This window comes from Nelumbo lutea, chromosome 1 (assembly GCF_056320005.1).
Source record: "Nelumbo lutea isolate HS-2025 chromosome 1, American lotus-T2T, whole genome shotgun sequence".
In the NCBI taxonomy this organism is placed as follows: Eukaryota; Viridiplantae; Streptophyta; class Magnoliopsida; order Proteales; family Nelumbonaceae; genus Nelumbo; species Nelumbo lutea.
In genome coordinates, this window is record NC_142684.1 from 112,225,379 (window position 1) to 112,252,369 (window position 26,991).

General features: G+C 36.8%; 3 protein-coding genes across 4 annotated transcripts; 2 read left to right on the forward strand and 1 right to left on the reverse strand.

The window, feature by feature from the left end:
• The first annotated feature begins 3,062 nt into the window (after positions 1–3,062).
• On the forward strand, positions 3,063–12,003 carry LOC148876841 (aspartic proteinase-like protein 1). Of its 2 annotated transcripts, none has more exons than XM_088973682.1 (9): positions 3,063–3,938; positions 5,186–5,324; positions 8,183–8,703; positions 8,840–8,978; positions 9,069–9,139; positions 9,224–9,323; positions 10,664–10,724; positions 10,823–10,894; positions 11,491–12,003. In XM_088973682.1, the coding sequence occupies exons 1-9, from the start codon at positions 3,643–3,645 to the stop codon at positions 11,733–11,735; spliced, it is 1,644 nt and encodes a 547-aa protein (XP_088829808.1). In that variant the 5' UTR covers positions 3,063–3,642; the 3' UTR covers positions 11,736–12,003. The 2 variants fall into 2 exon arrangements, with proteins under 2 accessions (XP_088829808.1, XP_088829818.1); XM_088973692.1 differs by having other exon boundaries at positions 3,265–3,938; positions 8,149–8,703.
• A 3,816-nt stretch (positions 12,004–15,819) lies between these two features.
• Positions 15,820–17,743, forward strand: LOC148876842 (heavy metal-associated isoprenylated plant protein 23-like). The gene is made up of 3 exons (XM_088973706.1): positions 15,820–16,620; positions 16,795–17,084; positions 17,186–17,743. Exons 2-3 carry the CDS (start codon positions 16,928–16,930, stop codon positions 17,479–17,481), a joined length of 453 nt encoding a protein of 150 aa, XP_088829832.1. The 5' UTR covers positions 15,820–16,620; positions 16,795–16,927; the 3' UTR covers positions 17,482–17,743.
• Positions 17,744–20,894: 3,151 nt separating this feature from the next.
• PNSL4 (FK506-binding protein 16-2) lies at positions 20,895–25,945 on the reverse strand. The gene is made up of 6 exons (XM_088973768.1): positions 25,298–25,945; positions 23,235–23,327; positions 22,614–22,674; positions 22,417–22,485; positions 21,761–21,898; positions 20,895–21,328 (listed from the first exon to the last, which is right to left on the reverse strand). The coding sequence occupies exons 1-5, from the start codon at positions 25,664–25,666 to the stop codon at positions 21,831–21,833; spliced, it is 660 nt and encodes a 219-aa protein (XP_088829894.1). The 5' UTR covers positions 25,667–25,945; the 3' UTR covers positions 20,895–21,328; positions 21,761–21,830.
• Between the last annotated feature and the right edge of the window lie 1,046 nt (positions 25,946–26,991).

Consider the following 26,991-nt stretch of genomic DNA (forward strand, 5'->3'; position numbering starts at 1 on the left):
AGTTAAAAAGATATTAAAAGTGTCTGAAATCTGAATAGAGGCATATATGCTTTTCTACTTTTTAGAGGATTTGAATCCATAAGTTTGTTTGTGTTGGATCAACCCTTTACCATCTAAAATTTACTATTTTACCCCTAAAACATACTATTTGGAAATGTTGAATTCAATTTGCATGATCTCATAAAAAATAATTTTCAACCTCAAAATAATAGTGAAACAATACAAATAAAAAATAATAAATTAATAATTACTGATTAATAAATGAAATGATTAAAATTAAAAAAACAATTAATGACTATAAAAATATTAAAATAATTAATAGTTACTAATTAATAATTTACACAAATAAAAATTAAAATAATTTTTAAAAATTAATGAAATAATTAAAAATTACTAGTTAATAAAAATAATTGATAATTAATAAATAACACAAGTAAATTTAATAAAAAAATATTAAAATAATTAATAATTAATAAAAATAAATTATAATTAATAATTAATAAAAATATTATTATTATTATTATTCACTGAACCACCATTGTTGCATGTTGTAGTGGCGGTGGTGGGAAGATAGGGGAGAGAGAGTCGCCGCTGCAAATTGCAGTGGCGGTGGCAGAAGATAGGGCGAAGAAGAGAGAGAGAGAGAGAGAGAGAGAGAGAGAGAGAGAGAGAGAGAGAGAGAGAGAGAGAGAAAGAGTGAGCGAGAGAGAGAAAAGACAAGGGGGGAGAGAGAGAGACGCCACTACAACTTGCAACGGCGGTGGTGGTGGTGGGAAGACAAGGGAGGGAGAGAGTGAGAGCAAGAGAGAGAGAGAAGATAGGGGAGAGAGAGAGAGCCACAATTGCAACTTTCAGCGGTAGTGGTGGTGGTGGAAAGACAAGGAGAGAGAGAGAGAGAGAGAGAGAGAGAGAGAGAGAGAGAGAGACGCCACTACAACTTGCAACGGCGGTGGCGGTGGTGGGAAGACAAGGGAGGGAGAGAGTGAGAGCAAGAGAGAGAGAGAAGATAGGGGAGAGAGAGAGAGCCACCATTGCAACTTTCAGCGGTAGTGGTGGTGGTGGAAAGACAAGGGAGAGAGAGAGAGAGAGAGAGAGAGAGAGAGAGAGTGTTAAGGTTTTCTGGGTTTAGGGTTATTAGGGGTAACTCGCATCATTTCCAAAATATTGGAAGGATATTTTGGACTATGCACCGACTTTAAAACATGTCTAAGTGTGTTAAGAGCCGGCCCAAGGTCTATTATTTTAGATCTGAAAATAAGATTCAGACCAATTTAGAACCAAACAAGGGGTGAGGTCTTAAAAGTAGCATTTTTAGATTTAGACCTCTGAAAAGTGCAATCAAATGACTCCTCAGTCTTTATTCATTATCGTTTACTATTTGAATTGTTGAATGTTCAAATTTTTTATTTTATGTTTGGAATTTTAAGGTTAATTCCTTTAATTTTGACACTTTCTTGTTTTTTCTTTACTTTTTAAAATTCTAATTATTTTTTAGTAGGACCCAAATTGACCCACGGGTCAACCCTAACCCAAACATTTAGGGTTAGGCTCTAACATTTGTTGGCCCAACCCAAAATTCAATCAAACCCAAATGTCTTGATCCAACCCGAACCCGAGCCACCCAACCCAATTGCCAAGTCTAGTTGTATAAAAAGCCATTTGATGATGACTGAAATGGTTGAACTAAATTACTTATTGTATGGATAAAATAATTAAATAATAAAATATTTAATTGCATACTAATTGATCTAACTTCAATTTCAACTACTTTATAAAAAAACAGCTTTAGCTTCAGCTAACAAGGAACACCTTAAAAACTTGTTTTTTTTTTACTAAAATACAAAAAACAATAAGTCGTTCAGCTGGTTCAGCTATTTTATCAAATGCCCCTAATTCTAAGCCATGGTTTCCACGTACATCCTTGCCACCCTGACCGCATCCGTCTTGTGAATAGGGGTGGCAACAAGCCAAGCTTTTCACGAGCTGCTCGAGCTCGGCTTGGCTCAGTTTCAACCGAGCTCGAGCCCAATTCAGTGGCTCGATAAATTAAACGAGCCTAGCTCGAGCCTATTAGAGCTTGACTCATGAGGCTTGAGAGTCGGCTCAAATATATATATATATATAAAATTATAGAAAATAATATATATAATAAAAATATTATAATTATTAATTATTATAATTCTTAAAATTTTTAAATATAAAATAAAAATTATATATAATTTTATTTTTATAAAATATTTTTTCTAAATATTTTTATAAAATATAAAATGAGCTGAGCTGAACCGAATTCGAGCTTATAAACTCTTGACTCGAGCCGAGCTCAAACTTGAACTCGAGCCTTATAAAATAATTTCGAGCCTGATACTATTCGGCTCGGCTCAAATCCACCCCTAATTGTAAAGAGAAAGATGGCACCAGGCAACGCTTGATGCATCGCCCCTAGTTTCTAGTTTCTACGCAAAAAGGCAACAGTCACAGACAAGTCAATTTGATGAGCAATGCCAGCTATACAATAACCAAAAGCATTCCTGACCACGGATATGGATGATTATGTACATTTTAAGTGAACCATACAGCAGCAGCAGCAACAGGGGATCCCAACGACAGAATCTTCACTTATTTCTGGCCCGTGGACCCGACGAGAATTATCTGACAAGAGATGATAGTGCTTGAGATATCTTGGGCACAACCATTGCACATCCGTCCCAGGCCCAGAAAATTTGAGGGGAGAGCCGGAGAGAGAAGAAGAAATGGGTCTCACAAGTCAGAGGCAACGTCCAGCCAACCAAGCACGTTGTTTTCAGCCACGTCGCTGTGGGGGGATCATTCTCCTTCGTCGTCGTGGTCTTGTGATGTCCCCGTCAATCCCTCATCCTCATATTATTACTGTCATTAAGATAAGATAAATGCTTGCCTCTTTTATTCTACACGTGGTGCGTAACGCGCACCCCGCTACAGAGAGAATTTTCATCGATTATTTTATGAGTTTATATCTGCGCCCCACAATGTCTTATAACGCATCGATTATTTTATAGTATCAGATCCGAAGATGTTATCATCGCGAGATATTTCAATACAAGACGGAAATGCGCTGTGGAACGTTGTGAGGCGCAGATCTGAAAATTCCGCATCTTACGGCCACGTGTCCGCATGGCATGGAGAGTTGATGGCGCAACTGCAAAAGCGGCTGTTGGTCGTTGCTATCGCTTTCGCTTCCTCCCGTCGAGGCGTTGAATAGAAATACAGAATAGCTTTTGTGGTTTTCGAGTTCTACTCCTGGGTTTGGAGGGGTGCGTAACGTGCATAGGGCGCGAGATAGCCTTTTCCCCGTGTATCTATTTTGAAAGTTCGAACAGAGATTCGAAAAAGCTCCACATTCATCTCCCCTCCGATATCTCCTTTTTCCAAGTGAATACATATAAAATTATCCAAAAAAAGGTTTCCATTGAATTCGAAGGAGCTTCTCAAAACCCTAGATCTCTCTCTCTCTCTCTCTCTCTGTCGGAACCCTAACTTCTCCACTTGGTTGAACCTTCCATTTCTTGCTGACATCTAACAATTAATTGAAGTGTTTCTTTGTCCTCTCAAACCCTAGGTGTCTATTTTGCTATCAGTTTGCCTTGGTTTCAGTTTCCAGTAGCAATGCCAAATCGGGTTTTGGTTTGTCTGTTAGTGGCGTTTATTCTCATAGGGGGCTCTCTGGCCGTTACACTCTCTTCGAAGCTCATTCATCGTTTCTCCGATGAAGCGAAGGCATTTAGGGTTTCTAGAAATGGAGAGCCGCCTGGTTCGTGGCCGAGGTGGAGGAGCATGGAATACTATCAGTTGCTCGCAAGCAGTGATTTGCAGTTGCAGAAGATGAAGCTTGGGCCTCAGTATCAGTTGCTTTTCCCGTCTGAGGGCAGCAAGACTATGTCCTTTGGAAATGACTTTGGATGGTTAGTTCAGTCATTTGTTTGCTCTCTGTCTGTCTCTCTCTCTCTCTCTGTCTCTCTCTCTCTCTCTTCCTGGTTCCTTGCTTTGTTGAATGGACATCGCTTTCTGGAGGCGGGGTTGATTCGTGGTCTATGCTTTAGACTTTGTTTGAGACTTTGAGTTGTGTAACTTATCTACCAATAAGTTTGACAAACTTTGCATATTTACGCTAACATTTTGCTGTTTATTGACACGGTCTTTGTACTTGAAGTTGGGGACTGTGAGGCCACTGATAGGAATGGTTGATGTATCATTCTACAAATTATATTTTAATGAAATGATTACGTCAGGATATTAAATTTTGGCTGAGTTGACCTTCAGCGAGTCTTTGTATTTGCATTTTTGGGGGGGTCAGCCGGTCAGGTGTTTGGAAATATCCGAGTCAATGAGTCCATGATGCATAGCATTTGGTTCAATTGAACCTACTAGAAGATGATTTTGGGCCACTTAACCAAGTTGGCACCAACTTGTATTGTTGACATCTCCAAGTTGCACTCTGAAGCTGGTATTTCATTCTTGATCTTATTTTGATCTATTCATGCTTAGAGGGAATTTGTACTCAATGAAGTAGTTATTACCTGACAAGTGGGACTCTACAAAATCATTATTCTACAACTAAAGTTATTACCTTGATTGGTTCTAGCATTCAATCTTTTGTCATCATGATGTCACAAAGGAGAATTGATAACAATATTGCCAGTATTCCTTTTCAGAAAAGAAAAAGGAAAAAATATGCAAGGAATAGAAGTTAAATATTTTGACGGTCCAATATACAGCTAAAGTGTTTTTTTTTTAATGAAAAACAAACTTTTTTATGCTCTTCAATGGCTACGGTGTAAGCCCATAAGTTATTCTGGTTAACAGTTCGAATGTCTCATCCAACTCTTGTTTACAATGACTGCTAAAGTTTTTTTATCTCTAGGCTTGGAGCTTATAATGCTATAAATTTCTCAATTTTTCCCCTGAAGTGTAATTATAATTTTGACTTTACTTTATGACCAAACTTCCAGTAATTATATATCTGCCAATATCTTGGAATTTTTTCGAGTGATAGAATTATGATACATCATTGGTGGTTTTCCTTTTGTTGTTAGGAAGCAGCTTGCCGCTTTATCCTTGCAACGTAACCTTTTGTGGTTGTTGTTTCACATTTGGAATAAATTATTATTGTCAATTCTATTTTTGAACATCCACCCTATCCAATCTGCAGGTTACATTACATGTGGATTGATATTGGGACACCGAATATTTCTTTTCTGGTTGCTTTGGACACTGGGAGCGATCTTCTTTGGGTTCCTTGTGATTGCATACAATGCGCTCCACTGTCTGCTGGTTATTATAATAGTTTGGTATGCTTACCGTTTATAACTTTGGTGTTCATTCTAATGACCAGTTTTTTTATGATAACTGCTCCTTTTTATTCATTTTGGACTTCATACCACATTCTTCTGTACTTTATGTTTCTCTCATTGTGATGGAAATATCATTTTGTACATTGGACTGGAAGGGAGATGATGCATATAAAATTAAAAGGCGAATGCATATCTTAATACAAAAGATGGCATAGGAGAGAGAGGAGGGTGGCTCATCATCAATTGATGGCCCTACTGAACAGGAAAGAAGAAGAGGAGAGTGTTCTGTAGTTACAATCAGTCAGCATGGAGATTGGAGCATATTTGGGTTGTCCAGAAGGGAATTTATGGGTTAATGTATTTGATTATAGCAACAATGGAAGATTAAATGGGAAGGATGGTGGCTCTACATTGAAGGAGAATACCGGTAATCTGGGGCAAGTGGTTTTAGGTCCTAGAACCCCTCAACTATTGCATGTTTCTAGTATTTTTTCAAGGAGTTCACTTTTGCTACGACACTGTATTAGCATAGGGCTAAAACCGAAAATCATGGCCTTAGATGTAAGAAGTTACTTCATCTAATTCAAGGTGGGGCCATGGAAATACATCAAAGCTTTTGATTTAGTTGTTTCACCACAGCGCTATGACACTGTCATAGCAAATGTGGTTTGTTTTTCAAGGCTGGAGTGGGCTATATTGCCTGGCCCATGTAAGAAGTTCAAAAGGGTGTACAAAAGAAAAGGAGCCAAGGATAAGGTTTGGAAAGCATATTGATCCTTTAAGCAACATAATTTGGATTCCTTTGATAAGAAAGAAATTTTGGGACAAATAGGGATATGGTGGATGAAATTGTTTGCAAGAGGCATTAGATGACAGAGAGGGGTGCAATTACTATTGGATGTTCAAGGAGTATTATATGATTGAAGGTGAGGGTACAGTTAGTCAGAGGAAGACATATAGAGCAAAACCCTTGTGTGGAAAGGCATTGAATATCTTTGAGAGGTAGTCAGACTTGGAAAGGGAGATAAAATAGATAAAGACAATCTTGATGATGCTATCTCATTTGGTAAAGTGGTTAAATTTGATAAAAGGATTGACCCATCCAATCCAATTAAATTTTATATGAAATGCATGTATACACATATAATTATATAAAATTTATAATTAATGTCCGATCAAAAAATTTATAATTAGTTATTCAATATTTTATATTATAAAAATCTATTTTGTATTTATTAGTGATTTAAAAGACACAAGAACCTATTTGCTAATGTTGTTCATTCATTCATCCTAATAAAATATCTTCTTAAAAAGCAATTAAAATTATAAAATCATTATTTTTTTGTGTGAAAAGTAAGAATTTAAGGGCTTGTTCGTTTCCTCTTAACTCTTATCTCTTAAGAGGAATCTTTTAACTTTAAGAGAAAAATGGTTGTTCATTTCCTCTTATCTCTTATCTCTTAAAGTGCAACCATACAACTTTTTGTTTTCCAATGATACTCCCAAAAGGACAAACAAAAACTCTCATATATAGGGCCAAAATGGATATTTGATAATTTTCAGAATTCAGAATTCAAAACAACATTCTCTGCAGAGTTCAGAGGAAAGAAAAATTTACAAATACGAATATACCTCTTAATGTAATTATTGCACTTTCAGATGTCAGACTTTAGAGCAAATGAACAAGCCCTAAGACCCTAACATGGACTTGTTTGGGCTTGCTTCGAGGGGCGTGGCACAAAGGCGGCTCATAGAATTAGGAATGTAATATGTTTTACATCACATTAGCTACTTGCAGTAATGCAATTTAAGACCCTAACATGGACTTGTTTGGGCTTGCTTCGAGGGGCGTGGCACAAAGGCGGCTCATAGAATTAGGAATGTAATATGTTTTACATCACATTAGCTACTTGCAGTAATGCAATTTAAGACCCTAACATGGACTTGTTTGGGCTTGCCTAGAGGGGTGTGGCGGCACAAAGGCAGCTCGTAGAATCAGGAATGTAGTATGTTTTACATCACATTAGCTACTTGAAGTAATGCAATTGAGGAAAAAAAGAGATTGTGGGTTTTACATGCTTGAAAATGTTTTATATGTTTGATTGTATTTTTAAATTTTTATTTGAATATGGTTTACATGTTATGTTTATGTATTTTAATTTTAGACAATAGATCTTTTAAAACATTTATTTTAAAATTTAAGTTTTTATTTTTATTTTTGCATTTTTTGAAAATTTTGGCTTTTTTTTTTAATTTTGACTTTTTTTGTATTTTTGTGCCTTGCTTCAAAAAGGCATGTGCCTCGCCTTGCACTTTTAAAACACTATTTATAAGTTAAAAGTAATTAAATTTTTTTCTTTTTATTTTTCTTTCTTTTAAAGATATGAGGTGGACTTGGATCCAATCTGAAATCCTACAGGATCCAAATCTGATCTGAGATCCCTACATCCCATCAGATTTTGGATTGGATTTGGATTTGAATTTGGATGTGATTGGATCCAATCCAAATCCAACCCGATTACAGCCCTAGTGGCATACATTATGCTTGCTTTTGAGAAAAGGACATGTCTTTCACTTTTTTGTTTCCTTCTCAAATTTTCTGTTGCATGCTTACCACTTAAAAGTATCATTGGAATAGAAAATACAAAAATTTCTTTGCAAAAGCATATTGAAAGACCCTTCATTTTTTTTTCTCTATCTCTACTTTCAAAATACAAGTCTGACACAGCTAACTTGTGCATTTATTTGGATGGAGTTATGGAATTGTTCTGTTAAGGCTTGGTAACAGGTTTAGCACTTATTCCCAATGATTGATTGGCAGGTGCTCCCTGGTATCTGGGGCATCTATTATGCAGGATAGAGATCTTGGTGAGTACAGGCCATCTGAATCAAGCACAAGCAAGCATGTAAATTGCAGCCATGAGCTATGTGAATTGGGTCCAAATTGCAAAAGTCTGAAACAGCCCTGCCCATACATTGTTAACTACTACTCTGAAAATACATCAAGCTCTGGATTGCTGGTTGAGGACATATTATACTTGGCATCAAGCAATGACCATACATCTAAAAATTTGGTGCACACTCCAGTCATTATAGGGTGTGCTCTGTTGGCTTCTATCTTCCATTTTGTGATTCCCATCTTTCTAACTGTATTACAGTATCTGGATAATAATCTTAACTGCTTGTTGTTTCCTGATGGTCTTTTGGGGTTGGGACTTGGAAACATCTCAGTGCCAAGTTTCCTTGCAAAGGCAGGACTCATTCGGAACTCTTTTTCTATGTGTTTTAATGAGGATGATTCAGGAAGAATATTCTTTGGAGACCAAGGTTTTGCTACCCAACAGTCAACTCCTTTTTTGCCATTGGATGGAAAATAGTATGTTTACCTGCCCTTTAATGGAGTTTTTTGTTGGATTATGAGTTTGCTTCTGTGTTTATCCTAGTTGGTTATTGGCTTTTGGCTATTTGCAACATGCTCAGGCTTTTGGTAATTAGCTTGTGATTTGGTTCAGTATCACCTATATGGTTGGAGTTCAGAGTTGTTGTATTGGTAATTCTTGTCTCAAGCAAACTAGCTTCCAAGCACAGATTGATAGTGGAACATCATTCACGTTTCTTCCAGATGAAGTTTATAAAAAAGTGACTGCTGAGGTTGTTATGTCTTTGATATTTTCACTCTTCAGTAGTTTCTTTTTTCTCTTCCCTTTTTTTACCTAAAACATTTATTGCTTTTGATGATAGTTTGAGAGGCAAGTTAATAGCACAAGGTTGAGCACTAAAGGCTTCCTTTGGGACTACTGCTATGAAGCAAGGTACATTTTGTAAACTAGTTAAAGAGATTTGGAATCTTACTTTGATATCCCTGTATTGACTACCATCTTTTCTTGTGGCACCAGCTCAGAAAGGTTGCTCAGTATTCCTTCTGTGGTTCTAATGTTCGCTCCAAACAACAGCTTTGTGGTTCGCAATCCCACTTTTCTCTTCTATGACAATCAGGTCTGTGATCTTAATGTCTAATCTTTGTTCACCTGAATGGATGAGTCAGAGTCCAAAGTGTAAGGATGCAAATGAACCTTAAAATATTAGGTTTGCAACTTCAGTTGGCCCAGCCTGAACCCAATCTTTTTTCTATGGGTAGACCTCGGATTTTTAGGCACCAGGCTGGGCCTAAAAGGTCGAACCTGACCCCAGCTTGGTTGAGGTCTCAGGTAGTGCAAGCCCAGCATGACCAAGCCCACTGACTTTATATAACATTATGTGTGCAGCTATAATTACACCATGTATGTGATATTTTGCCTGGGTTAACGTGCACATATACATACTGCATAAATTTTTCATCTTTTTCCTAATTTAAACAGGGCTCTAGGTAATGGAAAACTTGAAGGAACTGAACATGAGTAAGAAAACCCTCAAATCTGATCAACCTGCCCAGGCCTGGGCTATACCTGGATATTATATTTAGCTTGGGCTTGCGGGAAGAGATTTCTACCTGGGCTTGTGCTGGGCCTTGAGGTGGAGACTGACTCTTTGAGTTAGCCAGGATTGGTTGTAAGCCTTCCCTTCCAAGTATTCTTGCAGTAACAATGTAGAACAAAAAATTGGAAAATGGTATTCCATTCCAATATTAAATTGTTATAATTGGTTTTTGGTCGACTCATGGTCTAATCTTCCTCTACCATTTACCCTCATGAGTTATACCTTTTTTATTTGATTTTTTGTCTTAAATTCTGTGTAGGTAATTCTGTAGTCTCTTCTAATTCTAAAGTTGTTTTTTGCTTTTTTTTTGTCTTTTTTGTTGGGCCTTTTCTTCCTGATAATTAGCAATTTTATTGAAAAAGAAATGCTGTATATTATTAGGGTAGAAAATCTGAAATATTGGGATGATGATGTAGTCAAGATTCCAAAGAATATACTTTCCTTAGCTAGGCCAGGACTGTGTACCTGGGAAAAGAATTCCAAACCAGAAGGCAAGAACATTAGGGATATCAAAATGTACAATCAGAATACCTTTTATATGATTTCAGAAACCCTTGATTTCTTAAATGTCATCAAATTAAAAAAAAAAAAACTTCAACACCTTTGGCACTCTTTAGTTTTAACTGTGCGATCTTTGTTTTCTGTACCCAACATATGATATATTTTTAGAGGTTGTTAGGTTTAAGTTAATTTTTTTATGAAACATTGTTAGCCTATGGTGTTATATTGCAAGAGCTGCATCTTATTGTCTTAAGTATCTGGTGATGACCTAGTTTCAAAATTCCAAAGCTTTACTTCAGTATGAAAGGAATTTTATTTTAGAAGTTTTTTTTTTTACAATAATAGACTTTTTCATGCAGGGAGTCAGTAGATTTTGTTTAGCTATACTACGAGCAGAAGGCAATTTTGGGATTATAGGGCGTGAGTTCAATCAAACTCTGGAATGTTTGATCTTTTTTGCTGGATTGTCAACCCCCCCCCCCCCCATTGGATTTTGAACAAAAGTATTTCTGATGCAGAGAATTTCATGATGGGTTATCGCATAGTATTTGATAGGGAGAACTTGAAGCTTGGTTGGTCACGTTCCAATTGTGAGTACTCATGCTTTTGTTTCTTTCCTCTTCTAGAGTAATTTTGTGGGTTAGTTGGTGCTCATGTGGGTACATTATTGGACCCAGAAAAATGACAAAGCGTCCTAACGTGTACCATGAAGGGAGAGTATTTTATTTCTTAATGTAATCTGTTACTTTTCTCTCAATAAAAAAAAGGAAATTAATTTATCAAAAAAATAAAAAAGGGAAAGTAGAGGAACAATTTAATCACATCTTGCCAATGACCCAGTAGCTGAGATGGTCACTCGGTGGCCCTACCAAAATGGAGGCATGGGATTTCTGGGACTGCAGAACGCATAGTGCAAGCAAATAGCACTAAGAGGTTTCCATGACAGCCTCCCGGTGTTTCATGGCATTTCTTTTGTTGCTAAGCAGTTTTTGGGTCTGCAGAATGCTTAGTAAACTAACTACACTAATATACCTTCTGGTTGATTTCATGCAAAAATGGACATGTAAATGCCAACCCAGGAAATTAAAGGCTTTAACACTACGCGAAGTGAGGGCTACTTTCTGTGATCAATTCATGTTTTGATTATTTGCTGCTCCTTGGAACTGAAAGGTAATTTTTCATGCAGGTCAAGATCTCAGTGATGGTAAGGCAATGCCCCTCACACCACCTGCACATGACAGGCCTGAAAACCCATTGCCAACAAATGAACAGCAGAGCACTCCCACTGGGAGGGCAGTTGCTCCAGCTGTCGCTGGAAGGGCTCCCTCCAAACCCTCATCTGCCTCGCCACTGCTTAGCGCACCACATTTTCTCAGGATGAGGTTGCTGCCACTGCTACTACTGATATGCTTATTTATTTCGGCCATCTAATCTGGACGGTTTTCTCTCGCATAGATCAATATATCCATCGATATTGTTTACACATGTAAATCCAGTCCTGTTAGTGTTTTTGATTTTGTCCAATGTAGTGTTTTTTTTTTTTCTTCATTTTTTTTTTTGTGGCGATTTGATTGACTGGTGCTTGTAGGAAGTCTTTCTTCCCCCCCCCCCCCCCCCTTCCATTGGGGTTACATAATTTGTTTTTGTTTTCTTGTCATTCAATCTTTAATCATTAGTATAAATTAATGCAGTTGTTGTATAGTCTTGGTTGATCTTTCAGTTGCGAGCTTTAATGGCCAAGTGGTGAAAGCTACAACCGTCATGATGTAATTGATTATTTGTACAGTCAAATACAAGGGAAAAGAAAAACAAAAGGCATGAGCAGCCATAGAAGTATGCCTAAGTCGCAGTGGAAAATGGTCCTTCGCCAATTAGATAGCAAGATTACTATTTACGTCCATACGGTCCATGACCCCATTAGGACTTGGGAGGTTCATCATTCATCAAACCATCCAACAACACCAACCATTATGACTTTTCATGAATTGGGCCATTTTTATGAGCTGGGCTGGCTCCCACAAGATATCCCCTATTCACATGTTCTCAGAACAAGAAGTTTTCAGATTATCGAACAAGGTAAGACACTGCCATGGGATTCCCTCGTCTATTTTTTTCCAAAGCTTGAACTATCGACTGTTAAATCTGTATAAACTATTAAGTGAATCCATCCTTTCTCCCTCGCTAATCGTATAGCAGGAATTGTCAATAATCTGTTTAAGTTCAGTTTGGAAGGAGTGCAAATACAAACATATAGAGTGTAAAATCTTATATTTTGTACGCATTTGCACTGTACATATTTATATTCGTACTTCTTCCAAACTAAGTCTTAGTATTTGAAAAATCAAATAAAATATGGGTAAATTATTTAATCATCTCCCGTGTTTGCTAATAAATTATACAAATATGCCCTGACATTAAGGCTCAGCTTGGAAAGAGTGATAAATACAAATTTATAAAAGTAAAATCTTGTATTTTATATGTATTTGCACCGTCTATATTTATATTTGTACTCTTTCTAAACTGAGCCTAAATGATGATGGACGGCACCTCTTTTTTCAATTTTGCTCTGTTTTAACTTTATTTTTATTTTATGGGCTACATTGCATAATTAGTAGGTAAGAAATGATTTAAGCACTCATAATTTGGCTGACCCATATAACAGAGAGATAAGGCTTTAGACAATGATGGTTCTAGCTAGGTATAGGGACTACATTCCATAATTAGCAGGCTTTCTCGTGGCGTTCTTCTTTGTCCAATGTGTATTTTGTTAGGCATGTGATGGTAATTGGCTTGCTTTTGGGTCGAAAGAAAGAATCTGAACCGATTTCCGTCATCCAGTTCAAGCTGTAAGAGTGGACGTTGATGTGAACGGCTTGAACAAACCCCCAGCTAAGGTCGATCGGGGCGTCGGGATAGGTAACCACAAGCCAGGTCGGTCAGCAGCAATCTAGAAGAACCTAGAGTGGCCCCGCCCACAGAACAGAATTCATCAATTCCCCAACTTTAGTGAATGGATTATGGATGGGCAGTGGGCAAGGGACGGGAGCAATAATGTCAATTTGTTTAGGGTGGGTAGATGGTTTAGTCGCCAGTGGGTGACCCACTGCCCCTTCGCCTTCACCATGCATTAAAGCATTCTTCCCTGTATCAAATATATACAAATATTATTGAAGTTGGGCTGGTATTTTCTTTCCCTCTCCTGTCTCCTGTTGGTGTTAGAGGCTCTCAGCTCTTGCTTAGTACAAGAGGCAAGTGGATCAACTGAGTCAAACTCCTCTTCTTTTTGGCCTGTTAATAAATGGAAACTAAGAAAGTAGTACAAGTTTTTCTGGTAGTAATGAAAAATAATACATATGTCAAGTAAAGGACAAAGTTGTGTTCAAAAAGCATCTACATAGAATACCAGTATAAAACTATTAGTTCGTTAATAAATTTGAGCCACACCCCACCACTCTGAACTTCAATGTTAGTTGGGCAATCATCTGGGTTTTCATATTTCTCAAATCAAATGTCTTACTTATTTGTAGGTTTTGTTTCATCCCTCTCCACTTCAACGGTTGATCAGTAGGAAATATCTTCCTTAATTTTCAGCAGAAGGGTGTGGTAGAATCCCTTGTATACTACCATCCAAGCCTTATGGCAGTATATTGATGGACTATTGTCTATTCTATTGAGCCAGTCCAGGTGGATACTGTTGAGAAAACAAAAAAAGAAAGTCTTTGACTGAAATTCCTAGCCCCCAATGACATTTTGGTTCATAAATTTGCCCACATAACCATTACAAATGTCTGGGACACAGACACAGTGCCTTCTGACCAGTCTAAGGGCCCATCATTACTTGGCAATGGCATTGGTCTTAATTAGGATTATCAATAAATTTTTCTTTATTTGGGAAAAAAAGGATTACAAGGATCTATTATTCAATTCAATGGGTTTCACTATGAACATTAATTGGGCTAAGTTCAGCTTTAATATTCTGATGGATGGTTAAAAATTTTATAGGGGTTTAGATTTAAAATCTTTGAAAAGTCTGAAAATGAAGTTCTTGAGTCTTGAAACTCTCTGGTGCAATACATCAATGAATATCTACAACTTAGTAAGGAACGTCACAGAGTGCAAACAGCAATCCAGTGGCCCAGGACGGCCAGACCAGAGCCAGTTATTTTTAACAATTATGCTATCAAAATCAATCTAATCATGAACTCTACATGATTTCCTCACCCAAAAAGATCATAATTTAAACTTTGATCCAGCTGTGCCAAAACAAACAGCCACGATAACAGCAGATGTGAGCTCCTAAAAGTAAATGCCAACAAATATCCAGTCATACATCAGGGTGTCAATGGCCGGTTTTGGATTGGACGGGGTCCAATCCAAAATCAATTTGGATGGATTGGACGGATCAATAAGACATATAGGATTGGACCAATTTAGTCCAAAATATTAATTAGATTAGATTGAACCTGGAACACCCATAATAAATTTATATTGAATTGGGTTGGATTATGCTAATATCTGGTCCATTGATATAAGATGAGAATATAGGTGTCAATGGATTAAGTTTGCTTTGAAACCAATCTAAATCAAAACGAATTTGAACAATTTGAATAGCACAGACATTGAATTGGATCAATCAGAATGGTTCAAAATATTCATTAGACTGAATTGGACCTGATCCATTTATAATGGATTCACATTGAACTGGATCAAATTGTACCAAATCCAGTTCAATTGACACCCCTAATGCAACAATCCTCACTGTGAATGGATGTGAAAGCCGCTATCTAGACCTGGCCCAAAGGCCCATATTATAATAATAATAATAATTATTATTATTATTATTATTATTGAAAAATGCATAGTGTTATAGAAAACAGGTATCTAGGAACCAGTTTTTTGTTATTAAGTTAATCCCATTGAAAGTTTTGAATTACCCATTATTCAGCTGCAATTAAATACATTAAGCTCCGTTTGAATATGGTGTGAAAATAAAATTACATGATGATGCAGTTGTACATCAATCTAGAACTGTTGTAAAATGGAAAGTAGGATTATCGATGTAAATATTTAAATCTTTTTATCTAAGTTGTATTTACATCGATACATGAATTGAATGAAATTACAGCCATCTCAGAAATCTAAAATCTGAAATTTAAAATTACAGTCACTTCCTAATTTACTAATAACTCATTATAAACTGCATTTGTTCGTGAATTTAATATGAATCCATGATTGGAATTCATTCCAAAGCTAAAATTTATAGAAATGGACTGAACGGTTAAAACCCCTTTTATCTGATCACCGCAAAATCCAACCGAAATATTTAATTACACCGATCTATATTTACACTGCAAACAAACGCAATCTTGTTGTCACAAGAATTAATCACAGTGGTATATCTGAGTCGGATGTGTGCATTGTGAAATCAGAAAGCTAAGCTAACTGGGTCATCATTGGTTTACTGATTCGACGACAGTCTAATTTAATTCCTTCTCCATTCAGACAATTTCTCTTTCTCTATTAACTTCTACATCCATTGTTCATAGGTTTGGAAGGAACCCAGAAATTCTAAGGATGGCTTTAGTGCCAGGTCAGGATTTTTAATATTCAGAACCAAAGTGTGTAGTAGAACAACTAATATACAAGCTTTGCGCCAGCTCCACCTCTCTCCGATAGACAAAAACGCGTCTGCGGCTTTCATTTCTTTATTTTCTTCCCTCCTTTCCGAGAGTCCCACCGCCCAATCAAAGCATAATCAAGCTCCAAAAAACTAATAAACCGACAACCAACTAGTAAACAAACACCCTTTCTGAACCGGTGCCAGCTCCTGTTAATCTCCATTGGAATTTTCTCGGCGCCAATCGCCCATGTCATCCAACAACCGCTCCGTTGCTACGATGCTTCGGGATCAATTGAAACGTGGCAACTAACGATGCCATCTAAATCCAGCTCACCCCATTTTCTTTTTATTAATGAAAACACAGCTCCTGCATTCATCATAATTTATCTGGGATTTTGAGACCAAGGTCTCCACCGGCAGGAATCGGGTTTCCTTCGCTTTACTCCTCTGTTTGTCGCTTTTCAAGGGGCCACCAGCTTTTGCTTTCTTTTCACCTGATAGGCCTATATAAATTGTAAGGAAGGTCTATCAATGTAAACTGCATGGAAAGCTTAACGCTTCAGAAGAAGTAAAGCTGTTGAAGAACAGCCTTTAGATTCTTTTTGTTCCAAACATTGAAGGAATCCGCAGTTCACAAGGAAGCTTCCTGCAGTTTCTAAGAGAATTCGCATCGATACTTCGTATAAATCTACAACGGTACAACCCCATCTGCTGCTGCTGTAGTAATAGTAGTACTATTATCTCTTCTTCTCATTTCCTCCTTCACATCTTGCTTAGTTAGAACAGGCTATCAATCTGTAGTAGCTCTTCTCTTCTAATCACCTATTTACCTCTTTTCCTTTGCATTTCCGTCGCGATCGTTTGAAACAGAAAAGGGTCATCTGTGGTCCCGGAGCTTCTAGTACCTGCTTATTTAAGTTGGCATCGGTTCTTACTGTTGTCCCACTTCCAGAAAATTTTCTCATCCTCCTCTTCTAAAAAGATCAGAAAATAAAGAGCAAAAATGGGAGTTGGAGGTACGTTAGAATATTTCTCTGGTTTACTGAGTAGTGGGCATAAACAAAAGAAAAAGAAGCAGTTGCAGACTGTGGAGCTTAAAGTCAGGATGGACTGTGAGGGGTGTGAACTCAAAGTCAGAAAAGCCCTCTCTTCATTGAAAGGTACTTACTTATTCTTTGTTATTTCTCTTCTTTCTCTCTATATTGTTTTAACTAGTTAATGATGGCTGATAGGTTTGAGTTGGCATTCTTGCCTTGTGCAGGGGTTAAATCAGTTGACATAAACATGAAACAGCAGAAGGCGACTGTAACTGGCTATGTGGATGCAAAGAAAGTATTGAAGAAGGCTCAGTCGACGGGAAAAAAGGCTGAGATTTGGCCATATGTTCCTTACAACCTTGTGGCCCATCCTTACACTGCTCAGGCTTATGACAAGAAGGCCCCTCCTGGCTATGTGAGGAATGTTGAGACCACTGCCACCAGCATGGTTCACACACAGGAAGAGAAGTACACTACAATCTTCAGTGATGAAAACCCAAACGCCTGCTCTATCATGTAGATGCAGAAAAAAGAAATTGTGAAGTTGTTGAAGCATTTCTCCACTCACCACTGTAAAAACCAAACTGGGTTTTTTCCTTGATGGTTGTATTTAGTGGAAAACACAGACATTAGGAGGAATAATGGGAGTAGTGATCAGGTTTTTTAGTTGAGTCGGTATTTCATGTTTGAAGCGCGCCTGTTGGCTGTTGCAAACCCAGTACTCAAGCTATTTAATATATGAATATAGAAATATAGAATGGATTGTTGAGGCTTGAGAGGCAGCTACAGAATCTCTACTTCATGTTTCTATTTTCTTTTTACTCTGGTAATTGTCCTTGCACATAATGTTATTCTCTCTCTTTTATATATGTTTGGCATGGCTCGTCTTGTCCATATCTGTGCCTCTCTCATGCCATGCATATACATAACTACATGGACGATCTTGTCCATTTCTGTGCCTCTCTCATACCATGCATATACATAACTACATGGACGGCCTTACATAAAAAAAAAAAAAAAAAAAAAAAAAAGCAGTTAATAAAACAAACTTAAGGTGACAACTGATGCATTGGATGCTATGTTTAGCTAACATGGAGAGGCCACATTTAGCTAATAGATTTAGCCTTAATGGAAATCAACTTTTATATTAAAAAAAATGCTTTACTGATCTTTCATTTGTTGGTGCTTATTTAGGTTTTCAGAATATAAGAATGAGAGAATCATCCAATGCAGGAAACGGTGGTAAATTCACATTTGACTTTAGTGGAAACTTTAGTAGCTGAGCATATTCATTTGGACATTAAACTTTATTTCCTTTATGATCTGGCTGATGAGAGGTCGAGACCCACCCGGGGGGGAGGGGGGTTCACCTTTTGAGATTGCTTCTAGACCCATCATTAGAGGGGTTTCACGGTGGACATCGCTTAAGCTAAAAGTTAACAAAATGAAAAGATTTTTTGTTGTTCGATCGCTCTGTAGGCTCCTCTGATGCATTAAATAAATTGTCACAGAACAAGTAAATAAATATAATAAGGCAACTTGAGATCAAAGGCCCTTCAAAAAAAGCGTTTTCTTTTCCAGCATGAGGAAGGTGCAAGTCTGATGGAGACTCAGACTTCAAAGACATTAGATATACCATGGTTTTCAAAACCCAACCGGACGGTTGGATCGGAAAAATTGGGACCGGTTTCATTTTTTCTTAAAACTGGATTTTTATAAAAAAAACCGTTGATTTTGGTCAGCAAACCACTGACCTTGGTGGTTAATCGTTCGAACGATTTGAACGGTTTTTAATTTTTATATTTTATTTTTTTTGTCAGAATGAATTGACCATTCGAGTCAAATGATCAGACCATTTAACCCAGAAACTGGACCCCTAATCGGTTTGTTCTCCCGGTCGGTTTTAAAAACCTTGAGATGTACCTTTCATCAATCAAGTCCAGCCTGGGCTGGGAAATTTCACCCTTCATGAATGCAACTAATAATTATCAACTCAGCTCAGGGAAGTCTGGACTCTGGAAGCCTGGCCCGTTTTCGTCTAGGCCTGGGCCTATATTTATGGCATTGGCATGGGATGTGAGATGGCCATGCCTTGACTTAGGTTAAATCAATGTTTTAAAAATTGACTCAGAATTGGATCCGCTTTGGCCATGGTTCTAGGTTAGTAGTTCAACCATTTGGTTCGAATAGATAAATTCATTCTAACTTAAAAATAAAAAATAAAATAATTAAAACTATTGTTGGGAAAAAATTGGTCAACAGTACTGTCCGAATCAGTGGGTTATTAGTTTTAATTGCCTGGATGATTCCTGAGCCAAATGATCTGACCATCTGGGTCAATAACGGTTTAAAAACACTAGATTAAACCCTTTTATTAAGGTGTTAAGCCTGAAACTAGATGTGCTGAAAATAAAGTAGCGCACACAGACCAGACTAGGCAATCTATCAGAGTCCATCGCGAGCACTTCCGCTCGTGATATGTTGCCCAGCCAGGAATGCATGATTTTGTCTCCAGCCCCATGACTACCTCTAGAGTCTAGTCTGGGGTGGAGACCAAATGCTTGACACCTATTCACTGTTTCAACGAACAATAAGCTCTTAAACATTGACTACAAAAATCAGATGATTGCATTCATCAACAAAAGTGCCTCTCTCTGTCTCTCTCTCCCTCTCTCTCTCTCTCTCTCTCTCTGTGCGTGCGAATACAAGATTAGTGGTTTAGTACTGGATTGAACACCCAATCGCTGATAGTAGCTCATTACTGAAACAGGTTTTGAAAATTCAAGAATCAAAGAACCACGATGCTTTCTTTTTTTTTGGCCCAAATTGAAGCTAAAGATTAAGATATCAGTAGGGTGAAGGTGAAGAGAGAGAATTTTAATGAGCTTGGAATTTAAATTACCATCAATAATTCTTGATACAACAAATGCAACGGGGCGCTTTTGATAGCATTTTTACAATTGCATACGTCAGAGATGGTATGCTTTTTTTTTTGGGTGGTAAGAGGAAGAATCAATAAAGATGTACAGTATTCAACAAATGAAGGAGACCAGCCTTCCACACTACAAGCGAGATTTAAAATTGAAAAGTCTTGCCTTTGAAAGTAAATCGACTCTTGGCATTGATCTCTCCCATCAATCCATCCAATTGTTTCATTATAAATTGCTCAAGATGCCTCATTTCACTGGGGTAAAACTAGGAATTCTTTAATGCTGTGTTTGGTTTGGAGGAAAAAGTAGGGAAAGGAAGGGAAATATAAGAAAACCTTTACAAATCTTGTACAAGTTTTCCCATGTTTCCTTTCCTTTCATTTTCCTACCTTTTCTTTCAAACCAAACATAGACAAAAGAAAACTGAACTAAAGAAAGGATGAACAATAACTCCCAACCGGAGGGGCTTGTGATTGTGGCTGGGTTGGCTTGCCTTTCTAAGGGTTCATTTGGTTCGTAGTTGGAAATTTGGAATCAGAATCAAAATCCCTTGAAATCGAAATTGGAATGGTTTATTCTCATAGTTTGTTTGGTTCAGACAGGAATCGGAATCAAAATTGGAATAAGCTGAAATGGGATTTGATTCCCATGGGAGGGGAGGGAATGGCCATTCCCTCAAATGGGGGAATGGCCATTCCCTCAAATGGGGGAATGCCATTCCAGCAGGAATGGGAATGGGATTCCAATTCCGCCCAACCAAACAGTTGGAATCAGAATTACCCATTCTAGTTCTGATTCTAGACGCCTACCTGCAAACCAAACAGTCCCTAATTAGTCCTATATACACTACTAAAACAATGAGTTCTTGATCAGCTATTATACAACCATGATTCCCATACTGTCATTTCTCAGTTATATGTAACCTCACTCATGCGAATGTGGTTATTGGGCCTACAGAAGGGCAAGGTTAAGGGATTAGAATGTGCAAATAAAACTTTATCGATTTCTATGTGAATGACATTATTGATCAATCTCATTATGTTGAAGGTAATAAAGAGAGTGCAGAAACTAAGAAGGCAAGTTTGAACAGGAAGTAGGAACTGCATTTAAACAGAAAATCGATACTATATATACATAAGGAATTAGCTTGTTCATGCCGTATCGCACCCACAAAACAGATATCTCCACCTAATCAATTAGGATGATTAAGGATATCCACAGGGATGAATGCCTTCAGAGCTCCTGCAAGACAATCTTTTTCTAGCACCAGATCCCTGCTTGATCTAAATGACCTCCCTATAGCACCCGAACCATCCATACTTCTTTTCTTTTTGGTTTTGTTCACACAAATCTGCACTTCCTTGCCATGTACCTTCAGCCTAGGTGATACTTCTTTTGGTCTAAACTTTCTAAAGATGGAAGATGTTTGATTGGCAACTGTTCATGAATGTAATAGTGAGGTAATTATTAAATGATGTAATATAATGCACCATAGATATTTTTGCAAAAGCATAAAACAAATTCTTGTCAGGAGATGGAACCTAACCAGGAGACCTTAGTCAAAGGGCTCAATCAAATGATCCAACAAACCATCCATTTTATCCATCTTTTTTGAGGGGCAGAAAATCTATTTAATGTTAAATGTGAAAAATGTTGGATAAATTGGCTGCCAAGATATCTTAAATGCGTCAAATGTTTAGACACAAAATCTCTCAAGGCAGAACCCACTGTATGAAGTGCCTTCCTGCTTGCATTTTGGACCATGTAAACCTCATGGTCAATCCAGTAGCTAGTTGGAATTCCTCTTATAAATCATGGAGATGGGGGGTCATTTTCAGGAAAGGGAAAGTAAATAGAAGAGAAGCTCACCAGTGCACATCTGTCTTGACCTTCTAATCTTTTCAGCAACAGATAATCCATTGTTCCTTGAATTGATGTTTCACTTGTAAAGTCCAATAAAATTAATATCATAAACAAGAGTTGCATTGGCGGGTATGTTGCAGTCACCTATGCAATATATAGTCAAGGATGTTAGCATTTGTATTACCTCCATAACAGCATTTCTATTGTGTATTTTTTTTTTCAATTTCTTAATGTATGGTAGATAATAGAGGAAATTTCAGACAAATTAAATAGTCATATTATCAAAACAACTAAAAAAAACATAGGATTCTTGGGTCCTACTTGGTCGTCCAATTTGATGTTTATCCTGCTTGTTACTGTGCTAGCTTCTTTGATAGGGATGACACCAGAACAATTGCAACAGCTAAAACCCAGTTTTAAGCAAACTTCAAGGTTTTGCAAGAATATTTCATTACATCTTATAAAATTCATGCTCCAATATGCCATCCAAGTATGTCTCTGTCAAATTTTCTTTTTCTTTCTTTTACTTTTCTCTTTTTTGATAAAAGTCAATGCCAAGTTTGTAGTTTCAGCATATGGCATTATTTTGTCCAGTTCCAGACAGGTCATTAGGTTTTAAACTTGATTAATTAGTTACTATTACTATTTTTCTGGAACGTCACCTGAAAAGCATCCTGCAGGTTCAGGTCCATAAGCTAACTCTGGAGGAATCTGAAGCTTACGTTTTCCCCCTGTATAACAGTGCAAGATAGTCTAAGTGATACATTCCAAGTTTCCAACAACAATGGAGAAACGTAAAAAGAACAAGTACAAGAAATCTAGAACTTGAATGATCATCATTCTTCAATACAAAACATACCAACAAGCATTGGAGGAACACCTTCACCTCCTAGAATTCCCTGGTCCAATCCCTTGATAACCTATAGACAAATAGATTAGTTTAGTATCATGGGAATGTAGCAAAAGCACACACACACACAAAAAAAATCTTTAAAGATGTAGATACTGAAGCATGTAACTGTATCAACAAGCTGCACGTCGAATGAGGTAAACATATGATAAGACTGCTGGGAGTGTCATGTAAAATTTCTTATTGTCGTGAACTTAATTTTCATGATTTTACTATGTTTACCAAATTATGAATCTACCATCTACAGATTTTAAGTGGGTTGTGATCAGTCCAAAACTTAGCTAGGAAGTCCATTCAATTATTTTAGGACTAACTCAATTGAATCCTAAGTGATTTATATTTTGAAGCATAAAGAAGACAAACGTGGCACTGGCATAGTAAGGATAATTTTGAATGAACAAGAAATTGCAAAACTTATTTTCCTTGTGTTCTCACATTGTCATTGAAGCTCTTGAACAATTTTCTTCAGAATCAGTACTATTTTTGCTTAATAATCACTATTATATATAAACAAGATTACAAGCATGAGGGAAACTAAAAAGATAATTACCCAGTGTTGGTCCATATTACCTTGCCAACACCAATGCGCATAGTGAGTGGTCTTGCACGTTTGTAACTGCTGTCAAAGACTGTCCCATCTGCAAATCTTGCAGTGTAGTGGATCTGTAAGACAAACATTGAAATAGATTCAATTTTATTTTGCACTCAACAGAACAGAATGGCAAAACAGAATTCATGTAGCCGACCCCATATAGTGGGGATAAGGCTTAGATGATGATGATGATCTGTATGCTAAATTAGTTACTTTTTTATTGGAATAAAAAAACTTATTGGAAGAAAAGGGAAAGTAGAAGAGTTCAGTCCCTAGAATAGTAGGCAAGGAATACAGAACCTCAGAGAAGAGCCAAAGAAAAACAAAGAACGAGAGGAACACAATAGTCAAAATTTCCCTGGAAGAGCCACTCTCCAATACAAACTACTAACCTCATCTCTCCCCTAGCATGACCACCAGCTATAAAGTTGGCTAACTTTATGATCAATTTGAATAAGATGCACACACGACAGGATAATTTCAAGGAAATATGTCATCCTTGAAGCATATAACAAGTATTAACCTTTAGATGTAGTATTCTTACTGAAAATCTCTAATTCTTGGTGGTGTAGGACCAAGTATTTATCTTTAACAGGAAATCCTTGAGAATTAAGGAATTAGAGGATGGCAGTAAGGATCTTCTCCTTGGTCATTTAACAAGACACCATGGTAAAATCTCCTGGGGATCATGCTGAAAAAGGTCCTCAAATGGATAGTCATCCTAGAATTCTAGTCAGCATAATCTCATCCAAGAATTTACTTGAATTATATTATAAATTCAATTTTTTGATTGACTTATAAATTTCTTCATAATATTCAGAAGCTTTGATTGAGTAAATACTTAATAGGGCCTGGTCCAAGCATCAAGCTTCTAAGTAGGACCAAATTGCAGAAAATGCCCTTATACTTGTATGCATCTCCAACAAGCCTATAGAAGATATAATCTAGCAACTCTGCAAGTAAGTTCCCCTTGACTAGTAGACTTAAAAAAGTAACAAGTCCATATTCTATAGTAGATTAGAATTCTAGAAGTTGACAATAAGTCCACAGCAGACATCCTTCGGTAACATCTTAAATGGTTCTATAATTTTAAATCCTTACAATCCCAAACATAGTTCTCTGGCAACTCAAATTCAAAGGGCATATATATGTAATGTCCCTATCATACGAAACTTAACCCCAAAACAACCTCATACGATACAAATTCATACTCCTAGAAAATAAATTTAATTACACAGCAATTGGCAGAAACAGGTATATCATAACTTTGTATAGGAATAATAACCCCAAGCTCCTGAACCCAAAGAATGTCTTCACTTGCACACAATCAAAGCTCAGGATTCTATGATTCTATAATCATTTAACATCTCCACTCAGATCAAAGTGAACATACAACGCAACCTCATATCTTATTTCAGAGAGAGAGAAGGAAATGAAGAAAATTCCAATCAAGAGTAAAAATTCCAACTTCATTTGTATATCGGGCTTCAGCTTATTTCCAAGAACTAGTCTTGTCACCCAAATTCAATCTTAACAAATAATGCATGGGAAATACCGAACATCGAAAATTTGTGAAAAATACAAAACTACATGAGCAAAAAAAAAAAAAGAAACAGAACAACATCATACACAACCAAAATTCAGATTGAATGTTCTAGTTTAATTTGTAAACCTAAATCTGCAATTGAAACATTTATTTACAATAACAAAATACAACTCCAAACGTCGAACAGCTGAAATAATAATTCTCAAACCATAGTGAATAGTTTTAGCAACTCTATTTTTGAGCTTTAACTCCTATGTGAAATTCACGACAAAATTTAAGAAAGATTTTATGGAACAAGCTAAGATAACTAGATAAGGTACTGCAAACCTCAAATTTATCAAAATTTAGACCAGCCAAACTAGCACTGACGAACAGGGATTACGCATTTCCAGTACAAGCGGCAGCTCATGGTACCGCAACAATGGCAAGAGTAAACAAAGAGAACAAAATATACAACGAAGAGAAGAGAATAACGCAGTTCAGTTTCTAACTCACATTGACAAGCTCTCCAAGAGGAGCCTCGGGTCCAGTTCCTACAGAAACGTCGCAGAAACCAAGTCCAGACGGCGCGAAATTCAGCTCACAGGACGGTTCAGCAACAGTGGCGTAATACTCAATCCTGGTCGCGTTAGCATCCAATGGCGCAGAAAACACTATCGAGGCTGCTAGCAAGCCAAGACCCATGTCGAATATCCGCTTTTTAGTAGAAGATTTAGATTCCAGAGCCAGAGGAACCTCTGACACCCTACTGTGAGATGAAGAAGAAGCGATGCTTCTGAAGGCGGAAATGGGTTTAGATTTGAAGGTCTGGTGAAGGCTTGGCTTTGGAACCGGCGCTGCAACATTTAGTGCTGAAACCGCCATTGGTTTATCAGAGCTTGGATTCCTTCCTATCTGGATGAAGTTTTGTGGACTATCTACGTTCCTTCGTCAAATGCTTTAGCTCCATAGTCGGCCTTTCACGGTTTCACTTGCTCTTTCATGGTTTCACCCTACCGGTAATCAGAATTTCCTAGTGATGGTGTATTGGGTTTAGCAAAGGTTGAGCCTCAGTTTGCTAACCTGGGCTTTGACCCATGATCTGACGGATGAAGTTTTGTGGACTATGTACATTCCTTCGTCAAATGCTTTATCTCCATAGTCGGTCTTTCACGGTTTCACTTTCTCTTTCATAGTTTCACCTTACCGGTAATCAGAATTCCCTAGTGATGGTGTATTGGGTTTAGCAAAGGTTGAGCTTCAGTTTGCTAACCTGGGCTTTGACCCATGATCTGAAAGGGCCCAAGCCCGTCCTGGCTCATGATTGAATACATAATTACATATATAAATATGGTTTGTTTTATTTTATATCAAATACTTTATAATATATATATATATATATATTAAAGAGTTGGCATATGTAATTTGTTCCCAAGAGTTGTATATACTTTTTAATTTTTTATATCTGTATTTATATTTAATGAGATTTTAGATTTTTTGATTAAAATACCTTTTTTTTGTATTTGATCATCGCCATTTTGGGGTTAAAGAACGTAATTTCAATAATATCATCAAGTTCATTCAATTTCATCTCATTAAGTGACATTATCTCTCATTGAATCTTATATCTAATATATTTTGACTTTTCATCATTAATTTCACTAATGTAATCAATACGTAATAATTTTAGTAGTATGAAAACCTATTTTTTAAACCAACCCAAAAATAAAACCGTTTTTTTTTTTCATCTAGGTGGTGGGTAAAATGGATCACCCCATGATGTTATAATTAAATATGAAAATTTTAAATATATAAAAAGACAAAAAAATACAACATATAAAGAAAATTATAGAAGATTTTGGGTACATATTTGATATATATATATATATATATATATATATAATAAGTACATTAGATCGAATATAATGATTTTGCCATATCCAGAATAATACCAATCCAACCCATTTCATGAATAAAACGTGACCAATTAACCAACCAACATATGATAAATATGAAAATTTTTTATTAAAGATGGAAATGAAATATAAAATTTAAAATTGATTTTAAAATGAAACCATTTTTATATTTAAGTCACAGTTCAATGGTTTAAATAAGTCAACCCATGATGTCATATTTAAGTAATAAATATATAAAAAAGGGACAAAACCACAAAAATACAAAGATTTTTTTAGAAAACATTTGGATGACAA

What these genes read in the sequence shown, in the direction of transcription:
- LOC148876842 (XM_088973706.1), top strand. Translation starts at nt 16,928, where the DNA reads ATGGGAGTTGGAGGTACGTTAGAATATTTCTCTGGTTTACTGAGTAGT. An exon ending in AGCCCTCTCTTCATTGAAAG is followed by an intron (nt 17,085 to 17,185) that starts GTACTTACTTAT and finishes TGCCTTGTGCAG; the next exon opens with GGGTTAAATCAGTTGACATA.
- LOC148876841 (XM_088973682.1), top strand. Translation starts at nt 3,643, where the DNA reads ATGCCAAATCGGGTTTTGGTTTGTCTGTTAGTGGCGTTTATTCTCATA. An exon ending in TTGCCATTGGATGGAAAATA is followed by an intron (nt 8,704 to 8,839) that starts GTATGTTTACCT and finishes GATTTGGTTCAG; the next exon opens with TATCACCTATATGGTTGGAG. An exon ending in CAATTTTGGGATTATAGGGC is followed by an intron (nt 10,725 to 10,822) that starts GTGAGTTCAATC and finishes TTTCTGATGCAG; the next exon opens with AGAATTTCATGATGGGTTAT.
- PNSL4 (XM_088973768.1), bottom strand. Translation starts at nt 25,666, where the DNA reads ATGGCGGTTTCAGCACTAAATGTTGCAGCGCCGGTTCCAAAGCCAAGC. An exon ending in TGTTCCTCCAATGCTTGTTG is followed by an intron (nt 22,486 to 22,613) that starts GTATGTTTTGTA and finishes ACTGTTATACAG; the next exon opens with GGGGAAAACGTAAGCTTCAG. An exon ending in ACCTGCAGGATGCTTTTCAG is followed by an intron (nt 21,899 to 22,416) that starts GTGACGTTCCAG and finishes TATATTGCATAG; the next exon opens with GTGACTGCAACATACCCGCC.